Raw genomic sequence first — 22,341 nt, 5'->3', positions numbered from 1 at the left:
CCCCAGCAACAGAATTTTAAACGACGAAGCAAGCGTGAGCTATACCAGCCATGTGTGTATTTATACGGTGTTTAAACAAGAACAATGGGATCCACATTGCTTCACAATCCAAAGGAATTAGCCCTCTCAAAGAACCAACATACCGTGGCATTGAATGAGAAGGAATCTAATTTAGGACCGGTTGCTATAGCAGCTCCCGTGCAATCGCCAAAAATGACTTACACTGCAACTGCTAAAAGGTCAACAAAGGCACGAGCCTTGCTCACATTGCCTTTAATTTTCGTAGTTTATAAAGACAGTTATCACTCAAATGAACTTCCTTCTCTAGCGAGTGACAAGTTCTCAGTATCTAAGCACCTGTTTAAATGATGGATTTTTAAATCTAAAGCACGCGTTGGGTGATACTAAAACTGTCTCTCGCTTCTTTACTTTCTTGTATTGAACTTTATTTTCAATTCAATACAGATAGCTTATTAATAAAGATTTGCAGCGAACTTAGATTGCTTCCCAAGCATTTTCGCAAATAATTCCTAACTATCAAGGTAGATTGTTCTTTTTAACTGTATCACAACTACAGAAAAATTCCAAAGCTTCCTTGATCGGTGTGCAATCCCTTGTAAAAGGCAACTATTAAAGACGAGTCATTGTTATAGAAATCTTCAGAGGTCAATCGGGTGAAACCACAAGTAGGGTGACCATTAGCAGTTTTCAATACATGTAACTAAAGATTATAGTGATCACATTTTTTTAAGACAAGACTGATTCCGCTTTAAGTTAAGTTTTGCCTCACTGACGGCTCCGAGATTCCATGGAGTTGCAGACGATTCAGTATAGCTAGTACACTAATGCCTACGGAATGCTTCTCGTTCGCATGTTTTCTTTTTCTAAATGGACAAATGGAACAAATGCCTACACTGGGTAACGAGGATTTAAAAAGCAAAAAATAAACTGGTGGAGTGATTTAGGACCAGTCCGCCCACTGCGCCATATTAACCATGCAACCTCCGTCAAACAATAGAAAGAATTGTCATAACTTCTGTGATCGCAAAGACGTGCTGTCAGTGCCGTGAATTTTACAATCAAGAATGATAACTTTCGCTATAGTTACTTTCATATTTTGTCTTATAAGTTATGTCTTTTTCCTTAACCTTGTTTTTAGCATGCTTCTTTCATACATAGCACTAGACTGCGATAGTAATCAGTTCAAAGGTAATCATACCACTTAAATGTTTGCTTAACAATTGTCTCTTAGCGAGAACGTGATGTATTGATATGATGTTAATGACCGACTGATGTCGCTTATGGGATAATTATCACGACCGCCTTTTGCTGCCAAAAGAATAAGACAGTTATTTGGCAAATACCGCAGCACAAGCCTAACCATCGACAGGTGCTGCCTGGTAGCTTTTATTTGTACGATTACACAGCTATCACACATTGAGCTTTTCATCCATGGACGCAAAGTTGCGGACCACAAAAGGTGGCGCCTGGAAAGCACTGATGAGAAGGTTGACTAGAAGGTTTCATGGCAAACTGAGTTCATCCAGGGTGGCGATCATGATCAGGCGTTCTTTTTGAGCGCGCGGCTCTTTAGACGAGGGCGGAGCCACTCTCCCCTTAGCCTCTTCCAGGCGTGCAGACAGTGGGAGCGGCGGAAACAAAAGTGAGCGGAAAAAAACAGCGTCACTAGCTCTTGTTCACCCCGTTTCCGCCGACTTTCGCCCACGTATTAACTAAAAACGTGCGATCGCACCCTATCCAGCAGCAGGCCTGAAAAATTACCGTGTTGTTCATTGGCAAGTTTGAAGAGATAAAGCTGTTTCATGCCCCTTTAGAGCTTTAAGATCAACCAGCTGGAAATTTACTGTTAGACGTTTTTATTAGCTTCCAATATTTGCCCCTTTTCAGCACGTGTATGTAATAACTCTAATAAGACATGTAATGCTTATATCGCGACGTTTTCTCGCCCACCAGTAAATATTATTGTCTCCGCGCGATTCTTCTATGTATTGATCGATTTAAGTTGGTTGGTGAGAAACTGAATGCTGATCTCTTACTTAAGGATTTCAGAACCAGACAAAATGCGGAAAAATCCTGCCCTGTAGTTAACAGCAAAGTTGCTTTACTTTTTATCAAGTATAGTAGCAAGTTTTTGAGGATTGCAGTTACGGGTTGGCTCCAATTCTAAGTTGCATGCGCTGGAGTTTACTTAAATCAGCAAATGCCATGAGGTGATGAGGCTAGCCAGTCTAAGTGTCAAAGGTTTGTTTGACAATTGTCTCTTAGAAAATTAGAAGCTTAGATCCATTCTTTATTAGCCTTTAATTCGAATTGTAGAAGAAGGCATTCCATATGGGACAACAGCTTTGAAGTTCGCCGCTTTCTGCATGGACCAAGGATCAAAAGTGGCAAGCGAGTAAATTCTCTAGATCAAAAAGAAACTACAAAAGCAATTATTCAAGTGTCATTCTAGAACGCCTAGCAACTATTGTATAACAAATAGTGTAATCTGTTAGTATAATTAATTGATAAATAAGAAACTTTTTGATCTATTGAAAACAGGCCAGTGTCTTTTGTGAAAGCGCCCATAAACGTAAGTCTTTTAATGTCCGATGTAAAAAGGAACCACGAAACACATTAGCCTTACTAGACGCGGATTAAGTTGTTAGAGAAGTAAATAAAGAAACGAAAAGAAAAGTAAATGACCAATATCATTTTTATTCGGATATCAAGTTAATCTAGCCACAACAGGGCTTATAGTAATGCAGTGACCACATTGACAACACCGATTTAATAATGTGTAATGTGTAATGTTGTTTTTTCCAGTTTTTTTCTCTTTTTTATGAACACAAGGCAGCAATGTGGCCTCCGGTGTTAGCTCCTTGGTCATTACAAAAAGAGTCAAGAGTCTTTTTCTTTTTTTTGAGGATATGTTTTTTGATATTTGTAAGTTATTGCTTTCGTAATGACCATGAGGTCTCTTCTTCTCCTGCAGGTTACGCAGACCGGTACGGGTTACGGGTTCTACTTTGTTGAATCAGTTAAAACTTCCATGATTTCCATGCTATTTACTAATAATCAATAATACGGCCGGTTTAAACGCCGTTTAGTCGACTTTCTCTCCATCGAGTACTGAACACTATAAAAGAGTTCAGTACTCGAAGTCGACTAAACGGCGTTTAAACCGGCCGTAGGACACAGAGTGGCTATGAACTGAAGGTAAGGGAGCTTTTTGAATCAATATTTCGCGTGATCATGATTTTTTTTTTCTTAGCGTTGTAGATTCGAATACATGTGACAAAATTCGAACATTAAGGGCCCGAATCACATGTAATATTGCAAGAAATATCGACCTTCGTTATCTTAAAGGCTACTAGTACAGATAGACAAACAAGAAGACTTCATATCTTTAAGATTTTTGCGTTTATTTAGCATCAGATAATACACTAATAATTCTAGTATATTCCGACCAAATGACCTCTGAAGCCCGAACCCACACATAGTGCGCTTGGGCTGCCTGTGCTTAACCTTATCATTATTTGTAAGACCCTGAGTGAAAAAGGAAGGCCGTGCCTTGGTAGCAAAAAATATACTGATTCCTGACTGTAAAATCAGCCTTGCTTTTTTTGTTCGTTATTTCAACTCCTTTTGTTGTAACGTTGGTCTTTGCTAATGCTTCCAACGATTAGACTCTGTTAAATTGACAAGAAAAAAGTGACCGTTTTCTGCATTAATGGCCATGGGTGTCCTAGCCTGTGAGCAAGCTCTCCTATTTGGGCGAGCGAAGCGAGCCGCGCGGGGCCACTTTCTCTCCCCTGTCCCCCGCCTTCGCGTCTCCTCTCGCGTGCCTCTCGCGCGTCCACTTTTCACGACGATATCCCCCAAATAGAGGGCTTGCTCGCAGGCTATGGGTGTCCACATTAGGCAGGTTGAATTTAGAGAAAATGTAAGAACTTTTTCTCAGGGAAAAAATTTTCGTTATCATGAGGTTTCCGTGTCAAGGGCGAGGCCCTGTAAAGCGAGGTCCGACTATACATCAAAAACACCGACATGGCCTCATCTACTGCTAGTGAGCTACTCGGAAGTTTTCATTTGAATTATCACACCAGAAGATTTCATCTAAAGACGCAAAAGAGTTTAAAATGTCACTTTTATGACTAGCTAGTAATTGGCTCCTGGCAGTTTAACTGGCCAATCAATAATAATATAATGGTTGTCTTTACACTACGGGTGTAAATTAAGACTTAAAAAGAACGCGCTTACAGCGGCATACACGTCTCGCCTTCTTGGAGATTAGATAGAAAAATGAGGAGGCGATTAATTCCACAAGAAACATGATAATAAATAATAATGAACTTTATTAAGGTATTAGATCTGCTATAAACCCTTCCATTTGAAAAATTTATTTCTCAAATGATTAAGAATTTTGCAAAATAAAAATTACACAGGCCTTATCAAGCGAGAGCTAAGCTGTCAGAAAATTGATATGCGAGGTGTCAATTCTCACACCTAAGGTGTTATTTCCGATTTATATCGCAGGCTCAAAAATTCAATAATTCAGTATTTCTGGCTTTCTCTCGACAGCTTGGAATAACAAGAAAATCGGAACTGACTTATACTTAGTTTGTTCATTTACCTTTAAATTCCCGGTAGTAGCCAGTGAATTTTTCCTGAGATATAGAGGTGGAATTTTTTTGTGATGTCCTGTAACTTCAGGCCGCCGCAAAAATTCCAAAATGATCCGGGAATTGCCGGGAATTCAATACATTTTTTCTTTACATTATGCGAATAAACCTGGCAAGTTTAATTTCAGCGCGGTATTATAAATCCTCATCTTTTTACATCGATTTGTTGTTAGTGCGGTCCAACAGAGCCGCAAAATCATGATTGCCCTTAATTCGCCCTTAATTCGCCCTTAATTTTTGTCGCGCTGCGCTTTTTTCTTCGTCACCATCTTGAATTCTTACGAGTAAACCGCTGTTCTTAATGTTTGTTGTGACACTGACCCGATTGTGGCACGGAAAGTGGCGAGAAAATACGAAAATCTTCGTTTCAACTCGTTGCGTGACGTGCTCTCAATATGGGGTCGTAAACAATGTTTTAGCTTTAGGAACGTGCTCATTTGCATAACAGATCATTAAACTGCGGCCTTATATCTGATGTCTCTGTAGAAGGCTTTTAACAGCCATAGAAATGATTTAGAAATATCATAACAATTGTACTTAATTTGGGGAAGTAGAATGTAAGCGAATTTTGCTATAATTTGCCCTGGCTTATGCATCAGTCAATTCCAGCTGCGCCCAGCGCCCCCCCGGGCTGACCCCCGGGCATTAGCATTTTTTTGCCTTGGATGGCAAATTCCCGGTGTAGGGACGAAAAAAGAGGGCAAATGCCCCGTCCTCCGTAAACACTGCAACCTTTTTTCATTGATCGCATAGTCGAATAGTGCCGTTTTAAGCATTTTAATGTGCAATTTTTTGTTTCAATTAACGTCTTCCTTTGTAATAGCGCTTGATTCTAATTAAGACTTCACACCGCAACGACATGCACCAGTTTATAATTTTAGTATTGATGTAAAATTATTGACATTAAAATAATAGAGCGCTGTCAAGTTATATGTTATGAACAGTTTTATAAATATGAAAGGGTTTTTTTCAAATAATCTCAACAGAAATTTGATTCAATAACTAAAAAACGTTGATTCACGTCGATACCTCCCGATTTCGCTATGTAATTCTGGCTCGATAAGCAATGAAGAAATGCATGCATAAAATCAAGAACATGCCTTTACAAACCTCTTCAATTTTTCGTGTCCTTGACAGATGAGCCAATCTACTTTCTTTCCCAGTAAAATCCTCTGTGTAGTTATTTTCTGATAGCAAACCGCGTGCGTGTCAAAAGCTAATGGCCCCGGGGTTGGCAAATGCCCGGCCCCCGGGCAGCGCAAAATTTGCAAATGCCCCACCCCCGGTACTGACAAGGCGGGCAAATGCCCCGCAGTAGCCCGGGGGGGTGCTGGGCGCAGCTGGAATTGACTGATGCATTACTTGAAACTCATCGGAAAGTATCGTGTCGGATTATAAATATTTCCAAAAAAGCGCTCTTAGATACCAACTTTGGCCTTCGTTTTCTTGGCTTTCGATTCTATAAGCATGATCATGTTTTGACTTTATAGCAGTTCTAAGAATTTTCTTACTTGACTTTGCCGACAAGAAATTAATACGAGTGAGTCCGAGTGGAATGCGGTCATCACGGCATTGTCACAACCTCGTTCCCAGGATTCTCTACCCGTAGGGCGGGTAGGAGAGAACCCTGGGAACAAGGTTGGTATTGTCACGCATGCGTTTACGGTTTTGCTTGCTAATCGAAAAAGCTCTGACGAAGGCACAAAATATCGCAAAAATTTGCCGAATTAACAACTTTTCAACGTAGCTTGATTTGTCATCAGTGTTTTTAGGTAAGTATGAATACCACTTCCGGTTTTACAGCATCGAATCGATCGAGAAATTGTTCGTAAACTAATCATGTTGGGGAGATTGTTTACAAGCTTGATTTCGATTCTTGGAAAAATGCCTATCAGGGCCTATGTACTTCCGCTTTTGACGTCGATTAAACTACTAAATTCAATAAATCGGGAAGGATACCACTAGAACTGATTTTCGATCGAAAATGTTATTATTATGTGAAACTTTCCATATCAAGTCGAACCATAGGTTAATTTGTGTGAGTTAATAAATGTATTTTCCTGCGTGCCGACATCTCCTCTTTCCTTTGTTTCAACGGGAAGTAGGAGACGTCTCCACGGAGGCATAGATGTTACGTGTCTCACGTGAAGTAACATGCCTATAAGTAACTATTTCGTGTTGATTTGAGAATTCATGACGGCTGACGTCGTAAAGTATGATATTTTTTTTACTTGATTCATCGTGTTTGGCGACAGAAGTAGTACTGAACGTTATTACCATTAATTTTATTTGTTACATAGTGGTTACCTGCCTTTGTCTTCGAGTACCCTGTTTGCTGTTTGTTAGAACAACACAAAACCCGACTTATAGCTGCAGACAATTCCGGTAAGTTTTTTCATAAACGAATACAAAGTTTTGTCTTGATAGTTGTTAGCAGAATCATCCATTGTTCTCAAAGAAGACCTGTGTAGACTAAGAGTCCTGATTTCCGCATCAGCGGAGGTTGTCAGAGGAAAAAGCTAGACGTACCCAGTTTATTATTCTGTAGGTGCGAAAGTGCCTCAAATGTTTTCTTGGAATATGGTCGTTACACTATAAAGTCGTTTCTCTGCAAGTCGTTTCACTGCATAATGAAGTCGATTCGCTGCAAAGTTGTAATGTCGTTTCGCTAACTTAACTCGTTATTACTTTGTAGTTCATTCTAAATTGTTTTAAACTGTTTAATACAAAAAGTTGGTTGCAGCGAATCGACTTTGTGATGCAGCGAAGCGACCGTAATACGTTTTCTTTACCTTTCAGACTGGTTTCCTGGTCTTACCTTTTGTATTATAATTGATTAAAAATCCTTAAACACTCAAGGTTAGACAAACAAACTAAGTCTTTTTCAAGATGTGGTGGAAAAATCTGGAATAGTCTACCGCGCGTGTGAAGTGCGTCAAATGTCCAAAAATAACTTTAAAATCAATGTCCACATAACTTTACCCTGAATACTTTCAGAAGAAAATGATTGTATTGATTTACCCGACTTAATAACAAAAATTTCCTGAAAACTCGGCTTCTTATATTGGCAATGTTCATGATTGTAAACTTAATTGAATTGAATTTATTTTTATTTATTTATAATTTTAACATTTCTTACCCTGTTTCTCTAGCTAGTTGTTAGTAAAATCCAACTAGTGGTCTATTATCAATGCTGCATTCAGATTGGTTGAGCTACTACTAGGCTATATGTTATAGCCTGCATGCTAGTAGGTATTTTTAACCAACTAATTGGATTTTACTAAAACAATTATTCCTCTCACCCTCATGACCTCTGAGTCAATAGCCCATTCAGCCTTCGGTCCATGGGCTATTGACTCAGAGCCCATTCAGGCTCGAGGAATAATAATAATTATTGTAAAATATATAACATACGTGTAACCACAGCTCGCCTTGACTAGCTAATGTGCTAACTGTGGGCAGAGGATATTGCTTGCTGTAAAATTTGCAGTAATGAATAAACAGTTGAAACAGTTGGTTCTGAGCACCAGTTAAAACATGATAATTTATAGTTTTATTATATATTTTGCCTTGACCACATTTCTTTGACACAATGAGATCTTGATCATTTAGGAAACAACGTTTCCCTTTAAAACGTCTTTCACCAAAATATAGATTACTCTCATGGTCGAGGTTGAAACTTTCGAAGGTAGATTTTGGGTGAAATTGGGTATTTTGGATTGAGTAAGCAAAAGGCTCACAGGATATGGTTTTGTTCTAATTGCATTTTGATGATGACTTTGCTTGAGGTTCTTATAGTGGTTCATCGTTGTAGGCTTGTCTTGTACTACATCAATCGGATTTTGACAACCCAAACTCATTTCTTGCTGATTCATGAGGATGTTTTAGCATATGTGCTGATTCAGCAAACTACGGATAGGGCACAACTCAAAGTAAAAATAACTTTCATTAACATTTTTCAATAATCTTAAATAATTTTGCATGTATTGCCATCCAAGCAAATATTATTGAAACAGTGGGTTTACTGTCAGGTGCAGGCTTTTTGACTGTTGTCTAGACTAGCAGATTATATGGTTTAATGTTATTCATTATGACGAACCATAATAATCGACTGAATTTTAAATTTATCTCTTGGTTTCTTCATTTATGTGGGTGTAGGAGATGAATTTTGCCTTTTCCTCTCTAACAGACTGCTATAGTGGGTGATCAGATGTAAATGGCTGCATTAGTTGCCAGATATAATTCGGTATGGATCAAAGACAGGGCTCAAATTATGAATAATATGTTTTCAGTAAAATGATGTTGAAATTAAAAATATTGACCAATAGTCCCCCCAAAAAAACACTGCACTTTGCGTGGTGATGCTAACACATAAACAAATATCCACTCAGCATCTGTTATAGACATCAATAAGTAGCTGAAACATCACAATTTGCATCATTTCCCAGGGCTACATTGTAAAACAAACATTAAACCCCTTTTTTTACACTGGTACTAAATACTTTGCTCATTGTACATGTCCAACAAAAAATGTCACCGTGATCACTGCTAAAAAAAAGTGAACACGATGTTGTATATGGTACAAAACGTGACACATCAATATATATATTTATTATTCTGAGCTTAACAGAACAAGCTAGAGCTTTTTTCCTAGGCCAGACAAAACTACAAAGAAAGCACTTTAGCTTTACTTCCTGCTAACCACTGAATGGCCATTGTTTCAAAAGAAGACGATAGCGAGGTTAAGCTGTTAAGCTTTAAGGGAAGTTGAAGTTTAGATGATGAAAATGACGGTAGCATTGGTGCTGCTTTATGCTAAGCACTCTCAATGAAATAGGAACCATTCGTGCTGTTAGGTGTATAGAATTGCCACAAGTCGACCTCACGAACGGAGAGAGCTTTTTAGGCCGCGAAGCTGGGACCGAGTGAGCGACGAAGTCGCGAGAGTAAGGTCCCGCGCCATATTAAATTGGACGAAGGACTTTTTAGAAATTCTATTAGGTGTATGGACTGAACCAGAATAGGTAGTGAAAAAGGGAAGCAACGCTGTTTCCACGAGAATGTCCCTGATGTGTTATTAAAATATACATGATGGTAGGAAGAAAAAAGTTTAGTTCTACTTTACGACTTGTGGTCGTAATTATACGTGACTAGACTTGTGTTATTACAAATGAAAGCGTTCTCAGTTTGGTACAGCGCCATCTGTGTACTTCACTTCACTGAATATATTACTTGTGAGGGCTTGTTAGGTTTTTAGGGATAAGGAATATTTGTTCTCAGAGTTACAGGGATAAGAAATGATAAGACTCCCCACCCCACCCTAACAGGGCATCTCTTCTAAGTACTCTGCAACCGAGTTCTCGGAATTCGGGCTATTATGATGTTAAATGAGCGGATAAGGTTGCATCGCTTTTATTGATCTTTGGGATTATTTAATAACAGGAATCTTCAAGGTGTAAAGCTTCCGCCTTGTTGCCCATCAACAACTTAGTAGATATAGACAGTTGAATTGAGGTAGACTAGTTGATTTATCGTGTTTTCTTTTTTTTTCTTAGAAGCAAGACTCGTTATGGCTGTGCCTTAAATCTGATAACTTTTTTTTTTCACGCTACGCAGGTGACTGTTGTTAAACTCGGAGAGCGCTGTTATGGACAAAGATAAAGAATCGACCCATCAACCTCGAAGAAACAGTGACAGACCGAGAGGACATACTTACCGACAGCTAACTTCGGACATTGCTCAACCTTTAGCTGAACGTCAAGAAGGAAGTTCGCACCACGAGACTGGAATAAGTGGAAATGGAAACGGCGAAAATGAGACAGAACGTCGAACAGGTGATCGCGAGCAAACGCGAGAGATTAATGAAAGACGGGGAACAAATGCTTATCAACAACTACCTGCAGCAATGGCTCAACCTTTAGCTGTGCTTCAAGTTTCCGGGGCCAATAATGAAACAAGTGCGCGACCTCAAACTGAATTAAATGTCGATGGAAGGGAAGAAACTGCGGTAGAAAAACAGCAAAATGTTCGTGAGCAATCGCAAGACGTTAATGAAAGACGGAAAACATTGAATCCCTATTTCCAGCTAGCTGCAGACACTGCTCGACCCTTGGCTGAACTTCAAGTTTTCGGTGATAGTAATACTGGCCGCGAAACTTCAAGGATCAATGATAGTAAAATCGAAAGTGAAATTGAATATGACCAAGGGGGTAAACCGGAAGCCCCTTCAAAGGGAAAACAAAAACCAAGAAATCACTACGTAGACCTTGCAGCAGATTTGTCGCGTCCTTTAGGAGAGCTTCGCGTACCCTCCATCAGTGATGATCGGGCTTCACAACAAGAGGCTGGGTTACAATCTCAGTTCCAAACAACTGAGTCTGTAGCTCGTCAAGGGTCGCTGTCAGAGTACGATCCAAATGCGACTTGCGGATCAGGCTTTTTTCGTGATAGAAGTAATGGAAGTGAGGAATGGTCTATAAGTAGCCAAAGCGAAGCGACTGAATCGTCAATCTTTCCTCGTCAGGAATCTCTGCCTGAATACAATCCAGACGCAACTTGTGGGTCAACTTGTAGACCTTTAAGTAGTTACGCTGACGAAGAGATGCAAACTGAAGGGGAATTGAACTCGTGGGGCCAACGCGAAGCGACCGAGTCTAGTTCATATCAGGAATCGTTATCGGAATACAATCCAGATGCAACTTGTGGGACGGGCTACTGGCAACAGGCGAGTGCTGTGATGGATTCTTTTACCGCTCAGGAATCTCTTGCGAAAAACGGCACTGACCACTCAGGCGTTCAATCAGACACTGAGGGACTCGGTAGTAAGGAAACTTCTTGGACTGGTGATTTTCCTAAGTCTTTAGCTGAAAACGATACGCATCCTAGTGCTACTGAAGAAGAGGACGGAAATCAGCAAAAGGACAGCTATTACTCTAAACAAGATGGAGAACCTTGCACTAAAAAACCGAAACCCAACCCGGAAGTGCCCGATCACCTTTCACTTTCCTCACATCCGGAACATTTCCACGAAGAGACGGGACCCTCTTTTGGTTCCGCACTTACTCTCGGCCAAGGGTCGATTTCTGAGATGTCGTCGACAATGTCGGAGCAGTTTAAGTCAATGAAAACAGAAGACACGCAAGAGAACGTATTACTAATTGATGGAGCTCGTTCAAGGGATACTGAGTGTCTGAGCTCAGAATTTGAACACATGAATATCGACGAGTACGATGGCGTTGAACCAAGTACCGTTTCTTACTCTTCTGTTACCTCGCAAACAAGTGACAACGTGGATTCCCTGAAAAGCGCCACTCAAGAGTCACTAAAAGATATAGAAAATGGCGCGTCATATTCAAGTGGCTTTGAAACTCAAGTTCATAACCAGGTACCAGCACCCATGAACGAAAACGCGGAAGTGGCTGGCGCAGTATCCGGCGAAAGTTTGACGTCAGTAAATAGTATTCCCCAAGGTGCTAGACCTAAGACTAAAGTGAAGGTTCCTAAAGGAAAGAAAAATAAAACACCAAAACAAAACACCAAAAACCCTTATAATGAGCTTGCGAAGACGATATCTGGTGACTTGTCAGCATTGAACATAAAGATGGATAATTCACGATCTGGAAAATCTACCGGAAACCATCTCCGAGATGATTCGAGAGATCAAGAGTTACTCGATGGTGGCAGCTCCCAAGCTGCAGGAACAAGCAGCTCTTCGGGAAACGTGTCTAGCTTAGAGTTTGGGCAGGTTAATGCTCGACAACAGCCAAGTGAAGAACAGCTTAACAGACCTAATGATGGAAATCAGAGCAAAGATTGGTCATTGTTAGGGGATGGTGCACAATTGTCGGACCAAAGCACTAACGTAGTCTCGCAGCACACGCATGCTACCTCGCAAAACAAGGATTTTACCTCGCAACAAACGCAAACTTCCTCGCGGCGAAACCGTAACTCCCCAGAGGCGCGCGCTGCTGCTGAGTATTGCAGACAACAGGTGCAAGAACAGCAGAAGTTGATTGACAATATGGCACCCGAACTACAAGCCTTGGTGATTGAAATGATACGGCGTGATGAAGAAGAACTAGGGGGAGGGCACGTGCTCCGTGATGTACACTTTCAACCGCCTATTCCGCCGAGGGAACAAGCTGGGACTTACGAGCAAACCAACAGCCAGGAGGCCAGCGTCCAGGGGGCTTCACAGAAATCCGGTGGCAAAAAATCTAAGAAGGGAAAAAAGAAGAAAGGTCATTATGTGGAACTCGCTGGTTTGATAGCACCAGAGCTGACAAAACTAAATGGTGTGATGAACGGGCACAGAGAAGAGCATGAAACAACAGCTGCGAATGGAGCAGCAGGGATAGATCGAAGCGATGGGGCCAACCAAGGCGCTGTGGGTCATTCGCCGCACGAAGAAAATGGCTCTCTTCAGGGAATGCGTCACAATGGTGCATATTCAAATTCTCCGGGGCCATCCTATCAAGGTGCTTGGGGAGGCTCATCACGTGGTCAGTCACATGTTCAAAGCTCACAACCCAATCGACAGAGACGAGGAAACGGAAACCATAGCATGGGTAAGTGTCCGCGGCAATTATGTCGACGTTTGTTTTGGCCATCAATTTTTGTCCAAATAACCGTTTACGTGTATTTTTATATCTGCTATCAAAATGAGCCTGTGAACGGGCTCTTTAAAGAGAAAGCGAGAAAGCACGACCTCAAGAGGACGGGGAAAGAAGCAAGGCACTACGTTCTCATGCCACATTATCTAATGCTACATCAGAATAAGTTCTCTGGTACCAACACACTTTAAAGTAAAACCCCGTCAAACGACCGCTCTGCGGATACGCCCACCTTATAATTAACCACTTGTTTCAATCCCGGCCTCGCGACCAATGCAAAGTAGCCAAAGTCTATAGAATCTGTGGATAAATGCGTAGTCTCCTACCCAGATGTCTTGTCGAGAAAGCTTCGGAGGTCTGGGTACGAGATTAGATAATTCCGTTCATATGAATGCTGCTTAGAGTAACCTTTTCTGTGATATTGTTTGTTATCTATTCTAACTATAGGCGGCTATAATTTCTTGCCCAAATATTAGGGAGTTAGTAACCAGGACGCGACGGCAAAGGAGACGTCCAAAATGCAACAGATTCTAAAAACTCTCCACGTGTTCACGCCTGTTTAGTTTATTTCCTCGCCTTCACTGCGCGAGTACAACGTGAAACTTTCAAACGAGACCTGTTATAGAGGACGTAAACACTTGACGACAAATTTCCTTCCTCTTTTAAAACTTCCTGGTGCGCTCCTTAAGACGTCAACTCCAGAACTCCAAAGCTCGCCTTCATCTGGACCAAGCTGGCCAGTCGAAATAGCCGCTGTAAATTTTGAACTAAGAACTATATAAATGACCTTTTCGCTACCTTTACCGTCACTGTCCTCGTTGCTTAAACTCCCCATTAGCTGAGAGATTGCGAAGAGTCGACCTTTTTCTCTCCTATCCAAGACCCCAATTCTTTCTCCTTACAATAATCATCGTGTTTTACAAACTAAGGTAAAACCGGTCACTCTCTGTTCACTGCGAGCAGTTTCTTTTTTACGCGGGAAATTCATTGCCACTCTACGAGTCAGAAATCCCACGTAAAGATATCGGTAGCTGTGATTGCCGTTTCCTTTTAACGTTTTGATGTTCACGTAGTTAAATTTAACACCAAAAGAAGCAGTCATACAAATGAAAATCCCTATCCGTCGGCCCGGGGGCGGAGATATATACGGGGAGGCGCCGCCCCCAGCTTCAAACCCCTACCTTTTTATATACCGTTTTTGACAGAGGGGGTACCCCTTTCGTTTACCTCCTATTGACAAATGGTTCTTCTTTCACATACCTAGTTTGGTTCCCTTTTTAGCCTTCTGTCCTTCTTTTCCCTACCCTTTCATATAGCTAGTGAAATCATGCAACTAAAGCCTGAAAAAGGTGCTCCTTTCGGGCGGAGCCTCCCCGTACAGGCCATTATAGGGAGTGCCCTTCCCGGGTCCCTCGGGAAATAAATAAAAACTAGTAATAGTTTGACCGAAACGGGTGTCTTTTGTCTCATTCAAGGTGGTGGCGCGAATTCTCTTGGGAGTAGGAAAGGGAAGGAGAACCGAGGACAGTCGTCGAAACAGCGGAAATCTAAAGAGGAAGACAAAAACAAGAGCGGTGTATCACAAATGGTCGAAGACATAGCTCCTTCCTTTCACGAGCTTAACGCTCGCCTCGAAGAACAACAACGCCAACAGCGTGGGCGGAAATCCACGAACGGAGCTGAGGGAAGCTCTCACGGGGAAGGGCTGGACGAATCCGTGACGCGTGACACGACTTGTACTCGGTCACACACCTCGTCAGCAAATGGTCACAAGTAGAGCGTGCAAGCGTTATAGTTTGGTATGGTATGGCATGGCACAGAAAAAAATGTTAATTTAAAGGAGCTGTGTCACGAAAGTTGTCAAAATTCAAACAGTGGGAGCTGCCAAAAAATTAACTGAGTTAAGCATGAAAAGGCATTTACTTTGTGTACCGGACACAGATGACTTGAAACAAAAGAACAAAAACCTTGAAACTGCTGACTTTTGTTGATTTTTCTCTGGACAGAAGACAAAGAGGTCTTTTGTTTTACGTTATCTGTGAACGGTACACAAAGCTTTAACCCATAAAAATAACCGTTCAGAACATTAAAAGAAGGACTTAAAAAAGCAAATACAAAAGTCGGCACGGATAGACAAACTTGAAGAAGATTGAAACTACAAACAACAAAACAACAACAACTTTATTTGTACTCTACATTGATTTACAGTGATGTATATAAAAAAAATACTATAAAATATAGAAAGAGTACAGGCTGCCCATAATAACCATTGAGGGCTAAAAAGACAGGACAGCCTTACTTAAGTTATAAATAAATGATTATATTAAGGGACAGGTACCATACGCCATACACGGCTACACAAAACACACACACACCAAAAAAAGGGGAAAAAACTAGTGAAAAAAAAAGACGGCAAAAGAAATCTAAGTGTGCCAGTATAAAGTAACGGAAAGCCAGAAAAAGTATATTGTTGAAAAATCTGAAACGGATCGCCATTGTGCTTTTTGAAAACTTGTTAGCCTAACAGTTTTTCAAAGTTCAGTTTTGTTGTTCGTAAGTGTTTGATATAATCAGAGCCGGATCCAGACCTTGAGATGAGGGGGTGGGGGGGGGGGGGGGACGGTCATCCAGACCCTTAGATAAGGTGGGGGGGGGCGGTCTCAGTTTGGTCCAAAAATAAGGTGGGGCCGGGCCCCCCGGGCTCCTCCCCTGGGTCCGCCACTGATAATACTTGGGAGACATCTGTTCGATGACAAAGCTGCAATTTGTCTCTCACAAGTAATTTCTTAAGTTCCGTAACGAACTAGGACGCAAAAGTGGCATTATTGACAAAATGAAATAGACAGCCGTGACACAGTCCCTTTAATAAATATACTCTAAAAGGCCCTCTTGAGTTGCAGTATAACGTGCTTTTCAAACACACACACACATATATATATATACATCGGGAAGTTTTTTTGTACAGAAAATATTGAATATTAGGAGTCGCCTCGTTTGTCATGGTGCTGTAAACTACCATAAACCTGACAAAGGGGGCATTGAGTCGTCTTTCAGCCACCTCACTGAATTTGAGATGTTAACGGAACATGATGTGAAGTCCCTTATGCAGCATTCGTCTCTTCAGACCCTATGCCTTCAACTTTGGTCAGCCGATGTGATGTCCTTCTTCCTGTACTTACAAGATTAATCAATATGTCCTTAAAGTCTGGTCAATTTCCTGTCGCCTGGAAGGAGGCCCGAGTCTTACCGTTAATTAAAAAACCTGGCGTCGACATTCTCTTCAAGAATTTTCGTCCCGTTAGTATCTTACCATTTGTTTCGAAGCTGACTGTCAACTGTCTATAACCAAACTCATAAGGGACTTTAAGATGGGTCACTATGGTCCCTGGGACGGTTGGATAGATGTCACGTCACGCAAAACACGCGTGACCTTTTACCGTCGTCCTTCTGGGACGGTATGTTTTGGTCGGGTATCACGTTGTGACGACAACGGTGAAACCGATAAGAGTTCATGCACACTTATTCTCACTATTCTTCTAAAACGGAGTAGCCAATGGGTTAAATATGCGTTGGGTTGTGTTTTCATTGATTTAGCTATTGGTGAAATGAAAACAAAAGAAAAATAGCGAAAATGTCTGAGTTCATTTATAACTTAGCGCGTGGCCACAGGGCGACTGCTTGTTTTCATGTGTTTTCTGCCTAGTGTCGTCCGCCGTGGCAGAGGAAAAATTGCCGAAAAGAAAGGTAAGGCCCAGTTCAAACGTCGATCTTTTCAGGTTCCGAACTGAATACCTATTAAGGTCGACCCAAATGATATAAGTTCGAAGTTGATTCAAACGTCACTCGAACTTAATTAGTGGAACTCAATTCATTTGCACGATGTTCAATGGTCTAGAATGCTTTAAACAAGTGAAAATAAATTTTAGTAATTTGTGCATCAGTTTCGGCACATGAGAAGTTCAAAGTTTAAACTGGGCCTAACAGTGATTATTGTAGCCGTCTTTTTTTTAACTTAAAACTGTATTTTTATCAAGAAAAGATTTCTTTAGCTCAAAAGGTGTTGGCTTAAAAAAGGAAAGTTCAAATAAAAACAGTTTTGAAAACTAGCTAGCTATAATTTGTACCCTTATTCTTCAGATTGGTATTCTTCATATAAAATAAGAAACTCCTCTTCAGTAATTGAACCTTCTACAAGCGAGTTTCGCACATGACTTCACCGTCCTCTGTTTTGTTGTCCGATCTTAACTTGAAACTTTTGGCGCCTTTTTACCGTCATGGCCCCAGGCCGTCCGTATACGCATCCAACCGTTCCAACCTACCGTAATGAACTATCTTAAATTCCCCATAGTCACATTTGCGTGAACAATCTTTACCCTGCCAATCAGTCATCTTATAGGAAGGATTACACCACAGAAACAGCGTTGTTGCTGAGAGTGAAAAGTGAAATCTTGTTGAACATGAACAACCACCAGCATGTAACGCTACTGGTAGTGCGGCATTTGATACTGTGGATCACAACGTGTTACTCAGTCGGCTTCACTCAAAATTTGGTATATCAGGAACGGCACTTGAATGGTTTCGTTCCTACCTTAATGGAAGATCTCAGCGTGTTATGGTCCAAGGAAATTTATCTTCAGTGTACCGCAGGGCTCTTGCCTCGGGCCATTGCTTTTCACGATTTATGCAAGCAAATTGTTTGATGTTATCAAGGTGCACCTTCCCACGGTTCACTGGTATGCGGACAACACACAGTTGTATGTGTCTCTCAGTCCAAACATAAGCACCGGGCAATTTGAGGCTGTCACTGCTTTTCAGCACTGTGTGGATGATGATAATTGGATGACCAATGATAAACTACTTCTCAATGACGATAAAACAGAATTCCTAATGATTGGTACCAAGCAACAACTAGAATTCTCATGTAAATAACACTTGTTCCAATGCTTTTTATTACTTGTATAATATCAGAAGAATTAGGAAATATCTTTCTAGGCGATCCACTGAGACGCTCATTCACGCCGAATTGTCTCAAATCGCGTCGACTGGCTGCTGGTTATATTCCGAATTGACTTTAAGATATTACTGTTAACGTATAAGGCTATCAATGGCTTAGCGCCTTTTTATCTCCAGAAACTTATTAATCTTTTAGAAGCATGTAAATACAAGTTACGCTCCGATTGTGATGGACTGCTACTAAACCCGGTCATAGTTAATTGAGTGGAATGGTTATGAAACCCGTCAGACTCCTTTGTTATATGTTTTTGTGGAACTGAAAGTGCACAATGTTCAAAAGAATTCCTATCATTTTGATTGTATTGACCAATAAAAACGTTGCATTAATTTATTCCGTAACAATTTGCCAACAGAAAACAAAGGATTGTGCACTTTCAGGGTGCTTCCAACATAAACTGCAGCACTGTTCTTTTTATCATTGATGTTTGCCGCTTTTCTTAACCAGTCTCCTCTAATAACTATGACCCGGTGAAATTCAAGACTTTAACAACTTTAGGAGATCGATATTTTGCTGCTGCTGCTCCTCAAGTATGGAATTCATTGCCCTAAGTGATTAGGTGTTACACCTTGGTAGCATCTTTTAAAAAGACACCCAAGACATGTCTATTTCAGAAAGCTTTTTTTGTAATTTTATGTGCTTTATAATCTCGTTTTTAGTAGGTTTTAGAGTTTTTTACGATTTAAGAAGTCTAGGTAATTTTTATAATTTTAGTGTTGACATAATTGTTTTAACTCTTTTTGGTACGTTCATGCACTTTGTATACTTTATGCAGTCTTAGTATTTTTTTTTTTTTGGCTTTTTGAAATATTTTTATTTTTATGCGCTGATGAAAATAGCAATATTGATATCGGCGCTATATAAGTTTTATTAATAATATTATTATTATAACAAAGCAGCCATTTAGTAGTTGATAAATATGCCTAATGTTATAAATTGTATGTGAGAACTTAGACTCATTCGCAGTGGAACGTGTTCTGTTTCTTACCCATGCAGTTCATTGTCCTTCCTCTATCTCTTTAAACGAACCGTGTGAATTACAATATTATATATGGTAGTATTGAGTCTTATGTATTTTATAATTATTACAATTAGTTCAAATTAATAGTCACAAACTATAAACTTTTTAGGTTTTTTCTTTTTGAAAAATCCTTTGTCTCGAGAATGATAAGATATTCGAAACTTCTTACGAGGTTTAAACATTCTCCAGCAGCTGTCGCAGCTGTAATCGTAAAAACGTGAAAAAACCTTAAGTGGCCCAAGTCTCCCCCGCCGCAGTTAGCCGGCGATCGTAGACGTATTTCTGGTCGTCGTTTCTTGCGTACTCGTTTGTCGGGATCATGTGTCGTCTTTGTCCGTGGCCACGCGGCGACGATTCACGAACGTTTCAGTCTAGTCCTGATTAAAAAACAAACAAAAACAAAACTGGAGAAAAAAAATTTTGGTATTTACCGTTGTGTTTTGTTTCGTAGCTTTTCAAACCTTTTTCGATAGTATAAAACTGTGCTTTATCTGCGAATTTCGTTCCCGTGGGTCTCTCCTACCCTGGAAACGAGGTTGCTTATTTGCGTGCTACACCAGCAAGGGGAACCCTGTTACATTTGGAGGGCCATTTGGAGGAAGCTAAAGCGAGGACGACGACGACGGCAGCAAAAACGTCGCTAAAAAATGAGTTAAGGCCCTTTCGCGTCTATTTGGACTCGCTCAATTGATTTCCTGCGGTTGATTGGAAGCAAAAGAAGAAGGGAGCGTCTGCAAGCCTTTGTTTGAATAGGCCTACTCGTGTCAACTAAGAGAACATAAAACTTCGTGTGTCAACCAACCACCCACGTTTACTAAGAGGCAATCATTCGGGGGAGAAAGAATGGCGTGACGACAGCTTCAAGTGGCAGAAGAGTTTGGGCCTTAAAGATGCAGTGTTTACTCATAACTCTAAGAAAACTGCTTCCAGAATGCATTTGACGTGCTATCTCTACAACAATAGTTGTATAATAAATAAAACAAACAAGGTGAAGAAGCAAATCAATAAAGTTAATCAATTCCTTGCGATATCTAACCACTTCGCAATGAACTTCTCAGGAGCCCCGGAGGATACTCAAAAGTTTTATACGGGGAAGCTCCGCTCCAAAGGTTTGACCCCTTACCCTTTAGCCCGTTAAACCCTAAGATCAAAATTTAAAATCTCATTTGTTGCCCCTCTTCATTTCCCAGAGAAGTAGTGGGGAGAAGTTGATAAAAGATCAAGCAAATTCATCTTGTGTGATCATGTCCGTAATTCTCATGACCACTCTGTTTTACAAAGCATTGATATTACAAGGAGACATTTGATGCTGATCACTGTTAGGGCTTAAAGGGTAAATAGAAAGAATGTGTTGAGAGAATTTGATAAAACATCAAGGCATTTTCTTTTTGTTGACCATTTTACTAATTCTGACAACCTAATCTCTTAACAATCTATGAATATTGTTGGGAGAAAATTGATGTTGGTCATCATTGGGACTTAAAGGGTTAAAAAGTCTAAAAAGAGTTATTTGGTTATTCGTTGAGTGAAATATTTTCTCCGAGACAATTCTTAGGGCCGGTTCAGACGCCGAACTTTTCATGTCCCGAACCTAATGAGTGAATTATTATAACTTATTTTGCAAGCAGTTTGACCGAAATGAGCATTTTTCTCCTTTTGAATTTTGTTCGGCTGGAATTCCGATCGGCGTCTGAATCAATTCAGCCGATCTAAATAACTTGGGTCGGCCTTAACTCGAATTATTCTTCGTGAAAAGTTCGGCGTCTGAACCTGACCATACTCAAAAAAGGTTTCTCTGAACAGCTGACTCCGCAAAAGGTAAAGGGTTGATATTCTTTTCACCAATTCAGACACTGTACATGTTGATAGGAGTGATCGAAAAAAATTCTAAAATCTGGACTGGACTGGGAAAACCACAGGGAAAGCAAGAACAAACCATGTACAAAACCGTTGTTATTAAGATTTCCGATCTGCGACCAGCAGTTTTAAAATGTTTTAAACCTCTCCTGGCATCTCCAGGGTATAACAGTCGTCCAAAGAGGAATTGAAGACAATGCTTACGCAAAATTTTGGAGGGGGTGGGTGGGGGTGGCAAGCAAGGTGTATCAACGATGATGGCAAATGAACAATTTCATGAGTCAGCGGGCGTATCAAAACATACATGTAGTTAATTAAAGTGGAATGGTTGGGAAACCCTTTGTTATAGGTTTTCTTTAGCTTTTTTGGGCTTGACCGTGCACAACGTTCAATAGCATTCCTATCATTTTAAATTTAGTGACCAACAGAAATATCGCATTAAATTATTCAGTCATAATTTGTGTACAGAAAACAAAGGATTGTGCACGGTCAGGGAGCTTTCAACATAACCTACAGCACCATTGCTTTCAACTTTGATGTTTGCCGGGTTTCCTAGACAAGACAAGACAAGACATTTATTATCGTAACATTACAAGTACAATTGTTTGGCACGCAGTTAGCAAGAAAACGCTAGTCGAGGCGTGCCAAATTAATTCTATTACAAATCAGATATTATTTTATAATAAGTAAAAAGCAAAGAAAAAGAAGAGAAAAAAATATGTGTAATGAATTCAAAAGCAAGAAAGACATCGTTTTCTTCCGCTTTGCTTTAGGTTTTAGTAATAGAAATTTAACAGAGATTTACACCGAACTAGAGCTCAAATATAGCGCGACCTACTCGCTCGAAGGCCATGCGCAAAACCTAACCAGTCTCCTCCACTAACTGTGGTATGAAGCACGCCGGAAGTTTGTAGCACGAAAGAGGCGTAACAAATGCTCGAGGAGCAGTCGAGAGCAATTAGGGAGCTTTAGCAACGGCGACGGCAACGAGAACGACAAAAATGCAATGGGTTTGTTACGTAAAACAACTTTGCACGTGCATCACGCTTTTTTGTACATTTCTTTGCCGTCACTGCACTTGTGTGAAAATGCCTGATTTCACGCTTTATGGAGGACGTAAACAAGCGACGACGAATTTTTCTTTCTCTTTCTAAA

General features: G+C 40.5%; 1 protein-coding gene across 1 annotated transcript; it reads left to right on the top strand.

Annotated features, from left to right (window-relative positions):
- The first annotated feature begins 6,365 nt into the window (after positions 1 to 6,365).
- LOC140924485 (uncharacterized) lies at positions 6,366 to 15,844 on the top strand. Its single transcript, XM_073374507.1, has 4 exons — positions 6,366 to 6,457; positions 6,986 to 7,070; positions 10,302 to 13,252; positions 14,773 to 15,844. Exons 3-4 carry the CDS (start codon positions 10,333 to 10,335, stop codon positions 15,072 to 15,074), a joined length of 3,222 nt encoding a protein of 1,073 aa, XP_073230608.1. The 5' UTR covers positions 6,366 to 6,457; positions 6,986 to 7,070; positions 10,302 to 10,332; the 3' UTR covers positions 15,075 to 15,844.
- Positions 15,845 to 22,341: the final 6,497 nt, after the last annotated feature.

Source organism: Porites lutea, chromosome 14 (assembly GCF_958299795.1).
Source record: "Porites lutea chromosome 14, jaPorLute2.1, whole genome shotgun sequence".
NCBI classification, from domain to species: domain Eukaryota; kingdom Metazoa; phylum Cnidaria; class Anthozoa; order Scleractinia; family Poritidae; genus Porites; species Porites lutea.
Note: the sequence above shows the minus strand (reverse complement) of the source record. Positions and strands in the feature narration are given on the sequence as shown.